Here is a 12,747-nt window from a genome sequence, read left to right on the forward strand (position 1 = left end):
CATCAACATAAACGGAATAAAACATTGCGTGTGGAACGACTGTATGCAGGCTGTTCATTTTTACAATAAATAGCGTGCAACTAAGTACGCCCCGTTGCGGAACACCAGTTTCTTGGGTGATTGATTTAGATAAAGCATTACCAACTTTTATGTGAAAACTCCGGTTAGACAGATAGCTTTCAATTGTGTTTAACATGTTCCCATGGACGCCCATCGCGGAGGACCCCGAATCGCCATGCCATGTTGTATGCTTTCTCCAGGTCTAGAAATACTGAAAGTAAAAACTGCTTATGAATGAATGCATCTCTAATGTTTGCCTCGATGCGGACAAGGGGGTCTATTGTTGACCTTCCCTCTTGGAAACCACATTGAAGGGGGTCTAATTTGTTGTTACCTTCTAGGAAGCTGATTAAGCACCAGTTTACCATTATTTTTTAATAAACATTTTTAAATAAAATGGTGCAGTGTTCCACACAAAAGAATGTCACAGATGAATCACTTATTAGAAAAAATATGTTTATGCACGTAGCAGAAATATGTTCATTAAGGGTTAGGGGAGGAGTCATGTCCTGCTGTGGGTGCCATAACTGTCTAGCTTAAGAGAGGTAACCAAATAATTCTGCAGCAGAAGTGGAGCCATCAGATCCACACTGTTCTTGGGTGGTCTTCCTTACAAGTACTGACCAAGCGCAGTGCTGCTTAGTCTTGGTGACCTGATGAGAACAGGCATGTTCAGCGTAGCATAGCCAATGGCCATTTACCAAAACATCTCTGAAAACATTAATTTCATCCATAATCACTGAAGTGATGATTGCTGGTATGGCTAATGGCAAGTACGTGATCCTAACCCTGGATTTTATTTAAAGTTTCACACTCAAGCTTTCTTCATATTTCTTCTCTTAGTGTTGTCTGTTTCACGTCTCGCACAATGAGCATCGGACCTTAATGATCAACCGACTAGGCCTGCAAGATGTTCTGCTCAACTTTTATGAGTTGTGCTGCTACAGTCGTTACTAATAATGTCTATATTGCCTTTATCTGAGTATTCAAGGCATATTTGTGAAAGTTTGCCTTTCATGTGAGCAAAGAGTAAGCAAGTTCATTCTTGATGTCGCATAGGTCATGTCAGTATGCAGTATGCATTCTACATCGTAGTGCTTAGAAGTAGTGGTGCATTTTTCTTTTTTTACAGCACCCGTGCCCTGCAACTTTTGCTTAGTGAAGCAGTTTAGCATTCAGAGTGTGTGTATCCATCATGTGTCTGTGTAATGTTGTTTCCTGTTGTCAAAATGGCATTGAAACTTTTCGCTCAATGTGCATGTAACACTTGTATGTCATGCCTAGAGGTAGCAGGGAGGCAGGGGTTGTGGTGACATCTGGGGAAGCCTCTTTGAAACAAAGTGTGTAGAACCCTGCAGGTGAATATGTGCCTGTATTTGCGTGCCCTTACGGCTACATATTAACCTTAGCACTAGTTTTGTCTGTGTTAAACCAAGAAGAGTATTGCAAACAGTACAGTTTGCAACAGCTTTCAATTTAACACAGTTTCACTATATGTTGGCACCAGTGTTACAGCATTTGACTGTGTTCTCAGGATCACACTGTTGTGGTAATGGTGATGTGTATGTATTTAACTTTAAGGCACTGTTGCAGATCAAACAAGTTGCTAAAATGGCTGTGAAGGTTAATGATGTGAACAAGCTGACTAGGCAGCTCGAGTGTAGCCCTTATTCTTGAAGCATCTTTCACAGTGGCAGCTGGTGGTGGCCAGGGGGACAGCAAGAGTCCCAGCCCTGAGCTGGATCAGACCAAGAGAGAGCTGGAGGACCTTCGGAAACAGCATGAGCAGATATTACAAGAACTGGTGAGGCTTTTATATCCCTGGTTGTTAATTTGAGATTGGATAGAAGCTGAAAAACTCTCCAGAGGGAACTTTGGCACTGTAATTGTTCAGCTACCATGGGAATTATGGTTAGTACATGGATCCAACTGATCTTCATGCTTGTGGCTTCAGATGTTTTTGTGGCTTTGTTTACTACACTTTATCTGCCTTCAAAGCAGTCTATGCTTTTCTAACTAGGGAAGGTTGTAAGACTCCGTGCACACATGTATTTACTGCAAACAGGTCTAGTCGATATTCTAATTGACATTAAGAGAGAAAAATGGAGCTGGACAGGTCATGTACTGTGTAGGTTAGATAACCGGTGGACTATTAGGGTTACAGAATGGGTGCCAAGAGAAGCGAAGCACAGTCGAGGATGGCAGAAGACTAGGTGGGGCGATGGAATTAGGAAATTCGCGGGCGCTAGTTGGAATTGGTTGTCGCAGGACAGCGGTAATGGGAGATAGCAGGGAGAGGTTTTCGTCCTGCAGTGGACATAAAATAGGCTGATAATGATGATGATGAGTCTGCTTGCAAAGTCACAAAGCTGTTTGAAGCTAGTATAAAGAAAAAGTTTAGGCAGAATGTGCAAATAGCCATCATTCCCATGAAGGCTGAACTGCCATGCTTGGAGCTCCTATAGACACTAGTGCCAGAGTTCTTTCTAGCGATTTTGTTAGGAAACTCAATGGTGCTTACAAGCTTTAAAGGGTGTTGCATTACAGAATCTGAAAATTTAAAAAAAATGGTGAAATGGATCATACATTCTAAGTGGGCGTTTCTTTTCTTTTTTTTAAGCTTTTGAACATTCATTTAGAAACGTAGAGAACACCACAAGATGCCAGGAGCAGCTTAGTAGCAATTGTATGCTGGTGTTGTGTAGTTGCTACCTTGGCTTTCCATGCTTAATGTGTTCCATGCTACAGTTGAGCCTCGATTTAGCAAAGTCAGTGGGACTCTAGAATTATTTCATTAAATTGAAGGCACTTAAAACAAAACTGATGCAAATATTGCACAAGTGTTTAAGTGTTTCTTATGTCCTTATGCTGTATGTTTTACCTATACTCCGTTTTGAACATTAGGTGCAACGCTGTGGAAGCTATGCAAGAGGTTCAGTCACAAAAATGTATAGCTCTGTGCATTCTCTCGATGCTTCACTGTGCATTCTGTCCACACTTCGCTGTGTGCCAATGGCATTTTCTCACATGAGCATGTATGTGAGGCTGTCATGATGGCCTGCAAATAAAAAACCCTAAAAGGAAAACAACAGAAAGCAAAATTATCTAAAACAGTGCATTAGCAGCCGTATACCACAGTTTATTTCTAAGGAATAAAAATTTTTTAGAACAGTTAGGCACAATTGCGGTCAAGAAACATCGAAATATTTCTAAGTGCAAACACAGCCACTCCAAGAAGTCTCTCTAGCCTCCACAATGTTGCACCTGATGTCCGAAACTGAGTATGGAGTCTTATCTCTACTCTTGGTGCCCGACTTCTCAGCCATTGCTACGTGCTTGAAACAAATTTGCCAGGCAAATGCCCAATTATCTTATTTTGATATTCCCAACTTCTGAAAAAAAAAAAAAAAGTACGTACACCCGTGAGCAAAAGTATGCAGACCACAGGGTCGCCGATAAAACAGAATTTCTTTGTAATTAACACGTATAAACGGAAACTGAAAAGTGCACTTTTAAATTCGTAATGCCAAGTTTGGACTGCAATCTTTAATTTCAAGTTGAATTCAAAGAGAGGGGAGAAAATTAGTTTTATCACACAATTCCTGGTCCATATACTTTTTGCTCACGGGTGTACTTACTGTAGACAGTGAGCTCGTTGAGCATGTCACGTGTCCATCATGGTAGCAGCAAATCCTTTTAAAAGATCATCTGTTACCTGAACTAAAACCCTGTATACCGATATTTTTTGCACATTTTATCCATATTTCAGAAAAAATCTTCCATTAAATTGGGTGAGACTAAAGTTCACTTCATTGCTTTGGGTTTTTCAATGGATTAAGATCTGAATATGTGTATCAAAAACACTTCATTAAACCGAAAATTTCATTAAATCTGGTTTCATTAAATATAGGTATGACTGTGCTGATGTCACCTCTTGCCCCCTCAACCCCACATACTATGTAGCTATCCCCCGCAGGGGCGTCTGCGTCAGCAAGCGTTTGGTGTGTTGCGACACCACGTACCTGAGCACATGGGGGTCAGACCTTCCCGCATCTAACCGTGCGCGGCTTAGCCATTGCTGGGGAAAGGGGATCCGGGGGGTTGAGCCGATGCCGAGTGTTTGGACCTTAAAGGCCCTTCAGCGGAGGCAACACACCTCTTTGGTCTCGGCTTCATGTAGACTGCACGCCCGGACTGACCCACCCGGGGGAAATCGGGAGTTGCCTTTTCCTGTCCCCATCTCTAATTTTCATCTTACTCTCTCAATTTCAACCTTTCCTGTCTCCTACCCACTTCATGTTACTTCACGCTTTCCAGGCAGCAAGGGTTAACCGTGTGCATCTACCCAGTCTCAGGTACATATATTAGGTTATATCAGTGTTGTATAGCTGATGTCTAGGTATCTTCCTAACCTCATAGCATCCCCTTGTTGGGCTCCATGGCGGATGGCTGGCACCACTGCCCATAACTCCATGATACTAATTGCTAGCTCCTTCGCCTCTCTTCCTGACCGCCCTCAGAAACGAGGGCGCACCGAGGATGTTCTCAAATTTTTTGGCAACAGATTACAAAGCTTCTCCCGATTCCACGTCATCCATTCTGAAAACCTGAAAAGACTATGAGAATGATTTCACCTTTCCTAATGTCGAAATGTCTCACCGAAGCACTTGGCGCAGGCTACAAGGCATCAAAGATGGCTAGTGGAGATCTCCTTTTCGAACTTTGCAATGCGAAACAGCATGAAAGGCTTCCGAAACTAGTTACATTCGGGGAAATCCCAGTGACAATATCCCCGCACCGAACTTATGAAAACCAGCCGTGGTGTTGTCTCTGATGATGACCTAATGGAGCTGACAGAAGCTGAATTATTGGAAGGCTGGAGCGATCAAAACGTAATCAATGTTGATGTAATAGTTCTGCGGAAACCCGCAAGGTGGTGAGAAGTAATCAATAAAGGGAAAATGAGACATCAACCCAAACGTAGCTAAGTGCTACAAATGCTACAAGTGCTACAAGTGCCTTTGCTTCTGAGTTGTTGATAAATTTGACTTCGCCTGCCATCTGCTAGCCGCCTGGTTAGCTAGATTGTAGAGCGGCTGCCCCAGAAAGGCGGTGGTCCCGGGTTCGAGTCCCAGACCAGGACGAATTTTTCTTCAACTGCGAAGCTTTTCTTTCGAGGAACTCGTACGAGTTTCCTTTGTAGCACTTAGCTATGTTTGGGTGGATGTCTCATTTTCCCTTTATTAAGTAAACAATGTTAAGAGATTCTGCTAAGGCACAACGGAAAAGAGATTAAAGCAAAGCATCTAATACTTACGTTTGGTTCAAGTGTGCTCCCTGAGAATATTGAGTCAGGGTATGTGAAGCTCCGGGTCAGACCATACGTCCCAAACCCCCAAGAGATGTTTTAAATGCCAGCGATTTAGCCACAGTTCACAGAACTGCCGAGGCCACCAAAGTTGTGCTAAATGCAGTGCTCATGAGCATCCTCTCCATCGTGTGAAAACTCTCTCCACTGTGTAAACTGTGATGGGGAGCACGCCGCGTACTCGTGGTCATGCCCATAATGGAAAAAAGAAAAAGAAATTGTGACAATAAAAGTAAAAGAAAACATCTCATTCAAGGAAGCACACAAGCGGGTGTGCTACCTGCCTAAAGTCAGTTTTGCCGAAGTGACGTGTTGGGGGGCAGGGCCACTACGGCCTCTGGCGGCTGTCTGGCCTGCACACAGTGGGCCGGCGGTGACGCCATCCGTCCCCTTGGTGGCTGTAGCTGGCGCTGCTCCGCCGCCCCAACAGAAGGGACCATTAACCTCTGGGCCAGTGGCCTCAAAGGTCTCGCCTACTGAGACGAGGCCTTCAAATCAAATGCAGCGCTCACAAGAGCGCGTGTCCAGTGCCTCGCAAGAGGCAATGGACACAACAACCAGCCAGATGGCGCCGCCAGCGCCAAAGGAGTGCTCTCGTGATCGCTCCAAAAAAGAAAAAACTCGCGTCATGGCACCTGGAAAGGGTCCGTGAGCTAATCTTCATCTCTTAAACACATAGCACAAAACACATTTATCATAATGGAGACCCAAGTACTACAATGGAATGTTAGAGGACTTCTTCATAACCTTGACGATATTAGAGAACTCTTACACAAACATAATCCAAAGTTGCTGTTTATTCAAAAGACACATCTGAAACCTACGAACGTAAATTTTCTTCGAAATTACACTACCTTCTGAAAAGACCGTGATGAGGTTAATGCCTCTGGCGGTGTAGCAATACTAGCCAACAAGTCTGTAACTTGCTGACATGTCGCCCTTCAGACGCCCCTTAAGGCAGTGTCAGTTTGGGCCATTCTTCTTAATAAGTTGGTAACTGTATGTTCCATTTATATACCCCCGAACCATCATTAAAGAAAAAAAACCTTTTATAACCTCATTGATCAGCTTTCCGAGCCTTACATACTCGTGGGAGATTTTAACGCTCATAATACGATGTGGGGAGACTCGCGATGTGATATGAGAGGTCGACTCATAGAAAATTTTCTTTTAACCTCTGGTGCGTGCCTCTTCAATAAGAAAGGACCAACATATTATAATCCACATCATAATTAATACTCGTCAATAGACCTGTCGATTGGCTCCGCTTCTATCTTCCCTGATTTATAATGGGGTGTAATTAAACATCCATTTGGAAATGATCACTTCCCAGTGACACTGAACGTAGTAAACTAAGATGACTTCCCTCCGCACTTCCTTCGCTGGAAACTGGCCTCACCTAACTGTGAATGTTTTAAGGAATCCACCTACTTCTCACACGATTTTGCAGATAATTTTAGTGTAGATCGTGCTGTTTCATACTTTACCGCTTTTATCATTGACACCGCTGAAAGGTTCATTCCTCAAACAAGTGGCTCTTCATTCAGAAGACGGGTCCTCTGGTGGAATGACGATTGTAGAGAGGCACGGAGGAGACAAAATAAAGCTTGGGGCAAACTACGTAAGTGTCCTACGGCCGAAAATCTAATAGAATTTAAACAGGTTAGATTTCAGGGAAGAAGAATGTGACGACAGGCAATGAAGGCACATTGGCAGAGGTTTCTCTCAGGCATAAATACGTATACTCAAGAAGCTAAAGTATGGGACAGGCTCAGAAGGCCAAAGGGATGAGAAATCCATCCATTGCCCCTAATGAATGATGAAGCGAACAGCTTGGAAGACCAAGCTGGCGCTCTTGATGAACACTTTCGGCGCATTTCCAGTTGTAACTATTATTCCGAGGTATTCCTAAAACATAAAACAAGTAGTAGAACGCAAGGCCATTGACCGCAAATGCAGACAGAACGAACCACATAACCTGCCTTTTAACAGCACTGCACCTGGACCTGACTAAACACCTCCCCAGTGATACTCAAATAACGCTACTCGCACTTTTCAACGCTATATGGGCTGCGGGGTACCTCCTCGCTGCTTGGAAAGAAAACCTTGTCATTCCGATTCTGAAAAAAGGCGAAGACCCCACTTTAGTAACAAGTTACTGCGGCCATGGCAGCCGCATTTCGATGGAGGCGAAATGCGAAAACACCCGTGTACTTAGATTTAGGTGCACATTAAAGATCCCCAGGTGGTCGAAATTTCCGGAGTCTTCCACTATGGCATGCCTCATAATCAGAAAGTGGTTTTGGCACGTAAAACCCCATAATTTTCTTTTCTTTTTAACAAATTACCGTCCAGCCGCCCTCACAAGTTGGGTTTGTAAACTTTTTTGAAAAAATTATAAACCGTCGCCTTTTACACTTCCTTGAGTCAAACAAAATTTTTGATCCATATCAGTGTGGTTTTAGAGAAGGACGATCCGCAACCGACCATGTCATGCACATTGAAGCAAGCATTCGCCATGCCTTCGTACATAAACAATCCTTCTTATCCGTGTTTCTTGATATGGAAAAGGCACACGATACAACTTGGCGTTGCGGAATCCTGCGCGACCTGGCAGCGCTGGGCATCCGTGGCAATATGTTACACTTTATAGAAAGCTACCTACACAACCATACATTCTGTGTAAAAATAGGTAATGCACTGTCGCGTACATTCATACAGGACACAGGGGTACCCCAGTGAGGCGTACTCAGTTGCACGGTCTTTGTGGTTAAGATGAACACGGTTCGTACATCATTACCACCAGCTATTTCTTATTCCATCTACGCAGACGACATACAAATAAACAGGTTTCAAATCCTGCAACCTAACAGTCTGTGAGAGACAGGTACAAGAGTTCTTGAACAAAGTTTCTAAGTGGGCAGACGAAAACGGGTTCAAAGTGAACCCCAACAAAGTTTTTGCGTTCTTTTCACCATGAAGAAATCGCTTGCTGCAGATCCCACTGTGGAAATGTATGGGCAACAAATACCTGTGAACAAAGTCCACAAATTTCTAGGTGTTATACTTCAGATTTACTTTCATTCCACACATAAAATATAATCAAAATATCTAAAAACAATGAGCTTGCTTAAAGTCATATCCCACATAACATGGGGCAGCGACAGAAAGTGTTTATTGAATCTTTACAGGAGCCTAATTCAATCACGATTGGAATATGGTGCCATGGTAGAGTATCACTCTGCTGCCCCGAGCGTCCTAAAGATACTACATCCTGTCCACCATCTGGGTATCCATCTGGCTACTGGCACATATAGAACAAGCCCTGTTGAAAGCCTAAATGTAGAGTCAGATGAATGGTCACTTCATTTTCAGAGAACATACATCAGTTTCACCTATTTTCTCAAAGTGCACTCTAATCAGGAACACCCGTTTTCCACAACCGTTAACGACTTGACGTGTGCAACACTGTTTCGTAATAGACCCTCTCTGAGACTACCTTTCTCACTGTGTGTGAAAGAACTTAGCGAAGGAATGGATGTCCCAATTCTTGAACATTGCCTAATGTCTCCAGCTAAGCTATTACTGCCCTGGGAGTGGCAGGTGATAGAATGTGATGCATCCTTTGTAGAGGTCACAAAGCACGCTCCTGAGCTCGAAATCGCTATGCATTTCCGTGAACTTTAATCGAAGTACTCCCGCTCTGTAATCTACACAGACACGTCAAAATCACATGCTGGCGTATCTTACGCTGCTGTTGGCCCCTCTTTTTCTAAATCTGATGTACCGTATTTATTCGAATCTAGGCCGATAGTTTTTTTCAAATAATCATATTCCAAGCTCTAGGGTCGGCTTAGATTCGAGGATTTTTAACAAACGCGCCAGTTTTTCATTGAAACTGCTAAATATGGTGCATAGCTAGCGCCATCTAGAAAAGTCAGTATCACAGCCACTACTAGTTGTGCCAATAGCCAACCGTACACAAGCGAGGTCGCCATTTTGACCTGTGTCATGTCGGCCATATCGGTGTGCGGCTGGTGTCATCGCGAAGGCAATGGGCTACATCAAATGTGCATCACTATCGCAGCTGGTGGGCTGGGTAGCTGCAGCGTGGGACGACATCCCAGGTACGTTGATCGTGCACGCCTTTAAAAAGTGCAGCATATCTAATGCGCTTGACGGTACTGAAGATAGTGCACTGTTTGAAGGTGACAGTGACAAGGAACACAGCGACGAGTCTAGCAGCGACGACGACGTTGAATGAGCTCTGCACGTTCAGATTCAATAAATGCTGTTTGCATTTTGTGAACACTGTCCTCGCTTTTTTTTGTTCGGCCTACATTCGAGGTAATGTATATATTTTTTGTTGGCTTCGGACTTTAGGGGTCGGCTTAGAATTGGGGTCATCATAGATTCGAGTAAATACGGTACTTAACCCTCTAACAAGTATCTTGACTGCAGAAGCCTATGCAGTGCTGTCTGCGGTAAAACATATAAAGAAATTAAACCTTGACAAAGCAGTCATATTTACAGACTCGTTAAGTCTTGTAAAAGCGTTAATGTCTTTACAAAAGCATACAAATCCTGTTTTTATTGAACTTTACTCAATCTTGTGCAACATTTATTTATCTTGTAGACACGTAGTGATATGCTGGGTTCCTGGCCATAGAGGAATCGAAGGTAATGTGCTTGCCGACGAAATCGCCAAATCAATACCATCGCAAGGCATTTGTTCTGCTGTTGTTCCTGCCACAGACATGAAGCCTTTCCTATGAAACAAGCTGTGAAGCCGCAACGCTTGTGGGATGCTGAAACGAGCAATAAGCTTCACATGACTAAGCCAAAGTTAGGTTTCTGGCCCCCAACTATGAAAATGCGAAGAAGAGATGTCCTATTCACTAGACTCAGAATAGGACACACATTTGGCACTCATAACTTTCTCTTGACTGGTAACGAGCCTCCAACCTGTGGTAGATGTGGTGACAGGCTGACCATTCTCCACATCCCTGGAGTGTCGGGAAGCCAAAAGAGACAGGAAGAAACATTTTCCTCTTGCACACTGCTATTGTGTCCCTCTTCATCCAGCTATGTTTTTTGGTGAAGAACCGCTTTTTAAGACCAAAGCAGTCCTCGCTTTGAATGACGTTGTGCTACACGTTATAAGCCCATTAAATTCGTAGCGCATCCTCTTTCTAGAGGATGCCGCTATGATAGTTGTTTTGTATAGCACATGCTTCTAGGCCCATGTGTTTCAAGGGCTCTGGTGAGGCAGTAGTGCTCTAGCCAATTTTAGCATCTCACATATTTTGTATATTGCATCATTCTTTTGCAACGCATTTTGATGCTCATAGTACACGTCATTAGTCATTGGCATAATCTTATTACATATAGATTTTATGCAATCTACAGCAACTATTTTAGGCCCCTTTACAGCCTCGTCAAAGCACTTCACAGAATTCTATCCACTGCGAACTCATTAACACTGGCATGGCACTCCTTGGCCATACCTGGCCCTTGCACCACTAAGCATCACACATTCATTCATACTACGTAGCTATGGTATCTTACTCCATGTATCATAATAATGACATTGTTATTGCTATGTCCCTCTTGACAGAGCATGCGGGGCAATACAAATAGTTTTCTCCGACACTTATCATAGTTCTACCCTTAGATAGTGAACCTCCATTGAGTGGTGTGCTTGCAGCTTTAAAACATAACCTAACCCGATTTTACTGCCTTCACTTCAAGCCAAAAAGTATTCTTGTTAACATATGAAGTCATTTAAGCTTCTCATGGTGCCCCAAAGTAAGCCATCTCATGGCATCTCATGCGATATTATTTATTGAGAAGGTAGATAAACCAAGATTCAGTGATTATTTTTCTAATGTTCAAGTGCTCGATGTTATCTCAGTATATTACCCATTTGTACTTTTGCCCCCCCCCCCCCCCCCTTTTTTTTGGACAAGTAATTGGACAAACCCTGTCCAATTACCAACCATGCCTCATGCCCTTGTACAAATGTTATCAGTAAGTCTTATTGCTTTGCATTCTCTAAGTGTATCTCAAAGTCCTTATGCTGTACGTTTAACTAGAGCTGTATCTGCACTCTTGGTCTCTGACTTAATCTTTAGATATCCCTCTTCTTCTGCAGTCTCATCTGCTTGCAGCATTTGTTTCAAGTATGCAGTTAACACTCTCCTCCTTCATATTCACCTTGGATGTGCCCCTCCCACTTAACATTGCAGGAAACCTTGAAGGCACAAAAGGTGAGCCAGGCATTTGTCACAGAGCCAGCCCATACGCCATCTTCCGAAACAGTTGCTGACCCATCGCTGAAGGCCGAGCTTGATTCTGCCAAGGAGCGAATTGCAGCTCTTGAAGCAGAGGTCTCTTCACTTCGCGAGGCTAGTGAGCTTCTCAAGGTGGGCCTTCCCTTTTATAAGCCTGCTCAATTGAGCATTTGTAGCTGCAGGTTACTGGTTGTCACTTACACAAATGAGGACATTACAGTGTGCTTATCTCCTCCAGAAGCTAGTGTTGGAGTAGGACCTTATGGTCAGGATTGCCAGCACAACTCTTGCTGCTCACTGATCTGGTGGCGCTTATGATTCCTATAATATTTTGATGGACTGACAATGCTCAGCAGTAACCCTCACCTTTGTGCTAAGTAGCTAAGGTGTAACTTTTTGTTGCGGGATACCTAACAACTTTTGAGTGCAAACATGCTATGAAACGGTACTACCATAAATCATATATAATGACCAGAAGCCATTAGTACACTTTACTTTCATGTGCTACAGTTATACCAGATGTTTTAATCAGTATTGATTGGTTGCATGTATTAGAAATATGAGATTCAAGACAAAATTATAATTTCTGTTGGCAAAAATTCATAGCATTGACAGATATCAGAAATTGAACTATATATATATATATATATATATATATATATATATATATATATATATATATATATATTTCCAATGAGAATTTGAACTATGTTTTGTGAATTCATTTTTTAATTAGCAACTTATTGCACGTGTTGCAGTTGCAGAATTGAAGCCAGTCAATGATTAAGACATGTTTTTGAGCAGGAATCATGATTAGCAACATTTGCAAGATATTCATCCCCAACCTTGTGGTGAAATACATTGGTGTCCCACATGTCATTTCCCCAAAGCCTTTCTCAAGCACTGCAAGATGGAAATGGAAAACAGTATGGTATTTCATTGCTGATTTTGCAGACAAATACTTTAAAGTTTTTGGTAGTCTCAAGCTTCCTATTCGAGCGAACGGGCCTTGAACATTGATCGATT

The 12,747-nt window shown here is 42.9% G+C and overlaps 1 protein-coding gene across 2 annotated transcripts in view; it reads left to right on the forward strand.

The window, feature by feature from the left end:
* Positions 1-12,747, forward strand: part of p115 (General vesicular transport factor p115) — an 81,194-nt gene that overhangs the window by 58,117 nt on the left and 10,330 nt on the right. For both annotated transcript variants that reach the window (XM_050195182.2, XM_050195184.2), the window contains exons 16-17: positions 1,752-1,864; positions 11,677-11,853. In XM_050195182.2, coding sequence (XP_050051139.1) covers positions 1,752-1,864; positions 11,677-11,853 — 290 coding nt within the window. The remainder of the gene's footprint in view (positions 1-1,751; positions 1,865-11,676; positions 11,854-12,747) is intronic.

This window comes from Dermacentor andersoni, chromosome 1, assembly GCF_023375885.2.
Source record: "Dermacentor andersoni chromosome 1, qqDerAnde1_hic_scaffold, whole genome shotgun sequence".
NCBI lineage: Eukaryota > Metazoa > Arthropoda > Arachnida > Ixodida > Ixodidae > Dermacentor > Dermacentor andersoni.